At 43.7% G+C, this 8,028-nt stretch overlaps 1 protein-coding gene across 1 annotated transcript; it reads right to left on the bottom strand.

The window, feature by feature from the left end:
• Positions 1-2,215: 2,215 nt before the first annotated feature.
• LOC147015526 (uncharacterized) lies at positions 2,216-7,569 on the bottom strand. Its single transcript, XM_085850333.1, has 3 exons — positions 5,051-7,569; positions 4,198-4,432; positions 2,216-3,708 (listed from the first exon to the last, which is right to left on the bottom strand). The coding sequence occupies exons 1-3, from the start codon at positions 5,315-5,317 to the stop codon at positions 3,353-3,355; spliced, it is 858 nt and encodes a 285-aa protein (XP_085706459.1). The 5' UTR covers positions 5,318-7,569; the 3' UTR covers positions 2,216-3,352.
• Between the last annotated feature and the right edge of the window lie 459 nt (positions 7,570-8,028).

The raw sequence follows: 8,028 nt of genomic DNA, 5'->3' as shown, positions 1-8,028 counted from the left end.
TTCAAAATTCGCGCAAAAAATGCTCAAATTACCCTAAAACAAGCTTTTTAAACCAATCAAAAGCATTGTCTGACTCAACTTTTTGTTGTGCATCACTTTTCTGAAGCGAGACCATGTGATTTCTCTAAAATATTCAGTATTATAGCTTCAAATTCTTGCAATAAAATGCTCAAATTACCCTAAAACTAGCTTTTTAAACCAAACAAAAGCATTGTCTGACTCAAATTTTTGTTCTGCATCACTATTCTGAAGCGAAAACGCGTGATGTTATTGAAATAGTGCGTATTTTAGCTTCAAATTCGCAAAACGCTGCATTTCACAGGAAAAACCTGTAAACGCAAAAATGCACAAATTGGCCTGAAACAAGCTTTTTAAACCAAACAAAAGCATTGACTGACAACTTTTTGTTCTGCATCACTCTTCTGAAGCGAAAACGCGTGATTTTATTGAAATAGTGAGTATTGTTTCGAATTTGGGATTCAATTGCACACAACATACAGGATCCTTGAGTCAGCTTTGTCGATAAGTGCTTGTTCCCAAGATAGCTCACCTTCCATTGTTTTAATGTTTCGAAATCGATTAGATGCGCTGCGGATCGATTTGTTGTTATGGAGCGAACAATGGAGACGTCCCTCCCCCTCTTCTGCGAAGAGGAAGAAGAGCCCTTCCGTCCCGTGATTCATGATGTCAACAACTCCCTCCCACCCGTGGTTGAGCGGGGGATGGATCACGAGGGCATGAGTCACGCCGGGCGCGGGGGAGGGGGAGGAGAAGGATAAAGAGGAGATCCTTTCTTTGTTCTTTTTCGACGTTGAGTGGAGTCGTTCAGCAGACCTCCGGGTTCTGTTTCGCTTGGGTTCTGGTTGAGGCCTTCGGAACCTTTTTGCTTTTGCAGAGGAGTTGCCCAGCAGAGCTTCGGGTCCTGCTTGGCTCGGTAGGCTTTTTGGAGAGCTGCTTTGTTTGGAAGAAAGTTGAGCTGGTTGCTCGGCTCGAGCTGCGAATGGTAGCGTCTTCTTCTTCTTCTACTTCTTCTTCCTCTTGGTTTGTGGAGCTCTTTGTTCTCCGTTTTGGTTCCCGGCTTGGTGCGACTCGTCGGCCTCTTCTTGGCGGTGGTTCCTCGGGGAAGCAACACATCGACGGGAAGGATTGGCGCCTCGTCTAACCAGCACGTGTTGAGAACCGCGGGAGGATTCGCGGGAGCTCGGGAAGGATCGCGGCTCACGGCGATTGGATCCAGCTCGCTCTCGCTGGAACCCGGGTCCGAACAACTTGAAGACCACACGAGGTGGAGAGGTTCGAGATAGGTTCTGGGTTTCAGCTCACCTGTCCTCCGAGCTGGTTCTCGTTCTTAAAGGCCTCAGCCACCATTTCTTGAGTGTGTGTGTGTGTGTGTGTGTGTGCGTGCGTGCGTGCGTGCGTGCGTGCGTGCGTGCGTGCGTGCGTGCGTGCGTGCGTGCGTGCACGCGCGTGTACACGCGCGCATACGAGTGTCCATGGGCCCCTTCTAATAAGTAGGAAATTGTTAAGTGCTTTGTGTGCTGTAAATCTTTGCATTGCATTTCGTATCGTCGGAATAGTTGTGCTCTTACGTGCTTCCCAAGTTCCCCATTATTTTTAATAAATACTCCAATTGTAAAATGTTTTCAGCTCGTCATGTCGATCCTTTCATTGATTGAGCATTTGTGTGTTGGGAGTTAGAAAGCCGTTGGTTTGCCGTAAAAGCGGGACATTTGGACCGACGGTTCTCGGCGATTAAGCCGCTCAGAATCGCGCACGGGACAGGCTCGCCTCAGCGGTTTGTTCCAAACAAGTTCCGTCGAGGGTGGAATACCCCATTAGTTGGATCACGTGGGTATTTAGGTACATTGAAGATTGGCAAATGACCCTACCCCACGTGATCTGCCCATTGGAGTATTTCAGTTCTTGTACAAGGACCCGTCGCTCAGAATTATCCGGGCGGCGATCTATATTCCGGGCGATCGGTCAGGCCGACACAACTTGCGGCTCCGTCAGAGCGGTCAGTTGGCGGCCGACCCCGGCGCCGTAACAGTATTTTAGCTTCAAATTCGCAAAACGCTGCAGTTCACAGAAAAAAAAACTTGAAACGCAAAAATGCTCAAATTGGCCGAAAACAAGCTTTTTCCATCAAACAAAAGCATTGTCTGACTCAACTTTTTATTCTGCATCACTATTCTGAAGCGAAAAATGCGTGATTTTATTGAAATAGTGAGTATTTTAGCTTCAAATTCCCAAAACGCTGCATTTCACAGAAAAGACTTGTAAACGCAAAAATGCTCAACTTGGCCTAAAACAAGATTTTTCCACCAAACAAAAGCATCGTCTGACTCAACTTTTTGTTCTGCATCACTATTCTGAAGCGAAAGCGCATGATTTTATTGAAATAGTGAGTATTTTAGCTTCAAATTCGCAAAACGCTGCATTTCACAACAAAACTTGCAAATGCAAAAATGCTCAAATTGACTTAAAACAAGATTTTTAAACCAAACAAAAGCATTGTCTGACTCAACTTTTTGTTCTGCATCACGATTCTGAAGCGAAAACGTGTGATTTCATTGAAATAGTGAATATTTTAGCTTCAAATTCTCGCAAAGACATGCTCAAATTACCCTAAAACAAGCTTTTTAAACCAAACAAAAGCATTTTCTGACTCAACTTTTTGTTCTGCATCACTATTCTGAAGCGAAAACGTGTGATTTCATTGAAATAGTGAGTATTTTTGCTTCAAATTCGCGCAAAAAATGCTCAAATTACCCGAAAACAAGCTTTTTAAACCAAAAAAAGCATTGTCTCACTCAACTTTTCGTTCTGCATCACTATTCTGAAGCGAAAACGCGTGATGTTATTGAAATCGTGTTTTCGCTTCAAATTCGAAAACGCTGCATTTCACATCAAAAAACTTGAAACGCAAAAATGCTCAAATTGGCATAAAACAAGCTGTTTAAAACAAACATAAGCATTGTCTGACTCAACTTTTTGTTCTGCATCTCTATTCTGAAGCAAAAACGCATGCTGTTATTGAAATAGTGAGTATTTTAGCTTCAAATTCACAAAACGCTGCGTTTCACAGGAAAAACTTGTAAACACAAAAATGCACAAATTGGCCTAAAACAAGCTTTTTAAACCAAACAACAACATTGACTGACACAACTTTTTGTTCTGCATCACTCTTCTGAAGCGAAAACACGTGATTTTATTGAAATAGTGAGAATTGTTACGAATTTGGGATTCAATTGCACACAACATGCAGGATCCTTGAGTCAGCTCTGTCGATAAGTGTAGAGTACCTATATATAGAGAGTAGCGACAACTCAGCTATAGGCGCCATTTTGTTTCACTCTGGACGTTCCGATGGTAGTGGGTAACCCTGCTTCAATAGCACTTTATAGCCTGAAGATCCACATGAAAATCTTAGCAGTAAAGCCTTTCTCACTGTCGTTGGTGACCACTGTACCCCATTCATGGAACGTCTCGACATAGCGTGTAGCTGGTCTTTTCCGAAGATTCTTGCTGTTCGTGATTCTTGCTTGAGTTTTGCTTTTTGAATTGCCCGATACCGTTTCTTTGTCTGATGAAGTTGAGCCTTCAATGCCTTAATTTTCCTTTGCATTTTGATTCTGGGTTTAGATGTACTTGGTGGAACACTCGTTGTTGGTCCACTGTTTTCGTCTTCTGTGGCAGTGTCTTCAACTGAAAAAAAAATGACAAAGGAAAGAAAACAAAATATCTAATTTGTACCCTTCATCTTCAGAAAAACATATGCAAGTTATATTATCCGTTTTCTAAATCACAATGGTAACACGATGAATCAGTCTACATACTGTAAATCCCAGTGTGTAAACCGCCCCCTGTGTATAAACCGCACCCCAACTTTTGACTTAAAAAAAAATGTGGGTAAACGGGTTGTGTCAGTGAAAATGTACCATGGAATATAAGAAGACTATTTTTGGAAAAATCTGCATATCGAACTTGTAGATTACAACACACACTACCATTGCGCAAATTTTTGTGGTGATTGCGCGATCCGCGGCCGAGGGGGGAAGGCTTTAAGCCCCCACCCCCCCCCCCCCCCCCCCACACACACAATTTTATTAACTACCAAAACACCAAAGTCTTTTTAGGGTTAAATAACTACAGACTTAGTTCAAAGAAAATGATTCATAACTTCAGTTTACATACCTGAACTTGATGTTGATGTTGTTTTGTCTGCTGGGTTAACAGAGTACGCATGGTCTAAAGCAATGCATGATTTCTTGGTAGCACTAGCAGTATTTGGTGTACAGGAAAGGCGTTTTAGAGGCCTCCTGGGTTTTGGCACACTGCGATGACAGAATATGGTTGGTACTGCCTGCCACTTCAGTTTTTTCTTCCCATCTACTCTCTTGTTTTCAAACTGGGACTCATCAAAGTGAACCTGCAGAAGAAAAGATACAATATTTCTAATCTTGAATATTTCTTAGTCCTAATAATAAATTATAGAAGTAGAAAACATTATTATAACAAAATAGAATAGTTCTCAAAATTCATTTCTAAGATCTAGTTTACACATTTCATCATTGTATGCTACTCTCTACTATGCTGCTAGATTAGAAAAATAACTGTATTCTAACTTAAGATTGGTACTTGTCGAGCCACGGCATGCACCATTTTCGCTATACACCAAGATAGTAATGGGCCTATGAAAGTATGAGTGGAAATTTGAAGCCAAATTTGACATTTTGGACCAACTTTGAGTTTGAACCAAAAATAAAAATGCTGCAAAAGTTCTAGATATACTACTAGTAGATCTAGACTCTATTAGTTTTTGAGACCCACGGCCAACATTGATGAATGACCTTCAAACACAATTTCACAACATATGAAGGAATGTTTTTTGAATTATTTTTATGTATTACAAAGAATTGGATTTTCACAACAATGTCATAATGATTAATAATAATGGCATTCCAATGAATAAGGTGCGCAGACACAGTCACTTCCTTCATACATACGCTGATATTAATACATGGGACTGATACAGCCCTTCTCTTACCTCGCACAAACATGATGAAGAAGTAGGCTTCCATCCCACTCTGCTCACTTTTTGCTCCCATATCTTCCGTCTTTTTGCATCTGTTGGAAACCTATACATCCTGTACCCCTTCTCAGATTTGTTGCTGCACCCAAAGGCGCAACAACCCGTCATTTTGACTAATAAAGTTTCACTCAGTTTCAAACTCGGTCTCTCCGAGCTCACTCGGTGAAGATCTGGATTCGATGCGTAGCTTGGCGCTAGAGTGTGAAACAAAATGGCGCCCATGTGTCACGTGACCATCAAATTCTGGTCCCCCTATGTCGCTACTCTCTATATATAGGTACTCTAGATAAGTGCTTGTTCCCGAGATAGCTCACCTTCCATTGTTTAAATATTTAGAAATTGATAAGATGTGCTGCGGATCGATTTGTTGTTATGGAGCGAACAATGGAGACGTCCCTCCCCCTCTTCTGTGAAGAGGAAGAAGAGCCCTTCCGTCCCGTGATTCATGACGTCAACAACTCCCTCCCACCCATGGTTGAGCGGGGGATGGATCATGAGGGCATGAGTCACGCTGGGCGCGGGGGAGGGGGAGGAGAAGGATAAAGAGGAGATCCTTTCTTTGTTCTTTTTCGACGTTGAGGGGAGTCGTTCAGCAGACCTCCGGGTTCTGTTTCGATTGGGTTAGGGTTGAGGCCTTCGCAAGCTTTTTGCTTCTGCAGAGGCGTTGTCCTGCTTGGCTCGGTAGGCTTTTTGGAGAGCTGCTTTGTTTGGAAGAAAGTTGAGCCAGTTGCTCGGCTCGAGCTGCGAATGGTGGCGTCTTCTTCTTCTTCTTCTTCTTCTTCTTCTTCTGCTTCTTCTTCTTCTTATCCTTCTTCTTCTTGGATCATGGAGCTCTTTGTTTTCCGTTTTGGTTCCTGGCTTGATGCCACTCGTCGGCCTCTTCTTGGCGGTGGTTCCTCAGGGAAGCGACGCATCGCCGGGAAGGATCGGTGCCTCGTCTCACCAGCACGTGTTGAGAACCGCCGGAGGATTCGTGGGAGCTCGGGAAGGATCACGGCTCACGGCGATTGGATCCAGCTTGCTCTCTCTGGAGCCCGGGTCCGAAAAACTTGAAGACCACACGAGGTGCAGAGGTACGAGATAGGTTCTGGGTTTCAGCTCACCTGTCCTCCGAGCTGGTTTTCGTTATTAAAGGCTTCAGCCACCATTTCTTGAGTGTATGTGTGTGTGCGTGTGTGTGTGCGTGTGCGTGTGCGCGCGCATGCGCGTTTGTGTGTCCATGGGCCCCGTCTAATAAGTAGGAAATTGTTCAGTGCTTTGTGTGCTGTTAATCTTTGCATTGCATTTCGTATAGTCGGAATTGTTCTGCTCTTACGTGCTTCCCGAGTTCCCCATTATTATTAATAAATACTCCAATTGTAAAATGTTTTCAGCTCGTCATGTCGATCCTTTCATTGACTGAGCATTTGTGTGTTGGGAGTTAGAAAGCCGTTGGTTTGCCGTAAAAGCGGGACATTTGCACCGACGGTTCTCGGCGATTTCGCCGCTCAGAATCGCACACAGGACAGGCTCGCCTCAGCAGTTTGTTCCAAACAAGTTCCGTCGAGGGTAGAATACTCCGGTAGTTGGATCACGTGGGTATTTAGGTACATTGAAGATTGGCAAACGACCCGACCCCACGTGATCTGCCCATTGGAGTATTTCAGTTCTTGTACAAGGAACCGTCGATCGGAATTACCCGGGCGCGATCTATATTCCGGGCGATCGCTCGGGCCGACACGACTTGCGGCACCGTCAGAGCGGTCGGTTGGCGGCCGACCCCCGGCACCGTAACAGCATTTTAGCTTCAAATTCGCAAAATGCTGCATTTCACAGAAAAAACTTGAAACGCAAAAATGCTCAAATTGGCTGAAAACAAGCTTTTTAAACCAAATAAAAGCATTGTCTGACTCAACTTTATGTTCTGCATCACTATTCTGAAGCGAAAACGCGTGATTTTACTGAAATAGTGAGTATTTTAGCTTCAAATTCGCAAAACGCTGCATTTCACAGAAAAAACTTGCAAACGCAAAAACGCTCAAATTGGCCTAAACGAGCTTTTTCCACCAAACAAAACTATTGACTGACACAACTTTTTGTTCTGCATCACTCTTCTGAAGCGAAAACACGTGATTTTATTGCAATAGTGATTATTGTTACGAATTTGGGATTCAATTGCACACAACATACAGGATCCTTATGTCAGCTATGTCGATGTGCTTTTTCACTAGATAGCTCACCTTCCATTGTTTTAATGTTTAGAAATCGATGAGATGTGCTGCGGATCGAACAGTTGTTATGGAGCGAACAATGGAGACGTCCCTCCCCCTCTTCTACGAAGAGGAAGAAGAGCCCTTCCGTCCCGTGATTCATGACGTCAACAACTCCCTCCCACCCGTGGTTGAGCGGGGGATGGATCACGAGGGCATGAGTCACGCCGGGCGCGTGGGAGAGGGCGGAGAAGGATAAAGAGGAGATCCTTTCTTTGTTCTTTTTCGGAGTTGAGGGGAGTCATTCAGCAGACCTCCGTGTTCTGTTTCGCTTGGGTTAGGGTTGAGGCCTTCGGAAGCTTTTTGCTTCTGCAGAGGAGTTGTTCAGCAGAGCTTCGGGTCCTGCATGGCTCGGTAGGCTTTTTGGAGAGCTGCTTTGTTTGGAAGAAAGTTGAGCCGGTTGCTCAGCTCGAGCTGCGAATGGTGGCGTCTTCTTCTTCTTCTTCTTCTTCTTCTTCTTCTTCTTCTTCTTCTTCTTCTTCTTCTTCTTCTTCTTCTTCTTCTTCTTCTTCTTCTTCTTCTTCTTCTTCTTCTTCTTCTTCTTCTTCTTCTTCTTCTTCTTCTTCTTCTTCTTCTTCTTCTTCTTCTTCTTCTTCTTCTTCTTCTTCTTCTTCTTCTTCTTCTTCTTCTTCTTCTTCTTCTTCTTCTTCTTCTTCTTCTTCTTCTTCTTCTTCTTCTTCTTCT

The sequence above is a fragment of the Eptatretus burgeri genome, chromosome 12 (genome assembly GCF_056783735.1).
Source record: "Eptatretus burgeri isolate ZD-2024b chromosome 12, Ebu_testis_v1, whole genome shotgun sequence".
Lineage (NCBI taxonomy): Eukaryota > Metazoa > Chordata > Myxini > Myxiniformes > Myxinidae > Eptatretus > Eptatretus burgeri.
The sequence above is the reverse complement of the archived record's forward strand: the minus strand, read 5'-3'. Positions and strand labels throughout refer to the sequence as shown.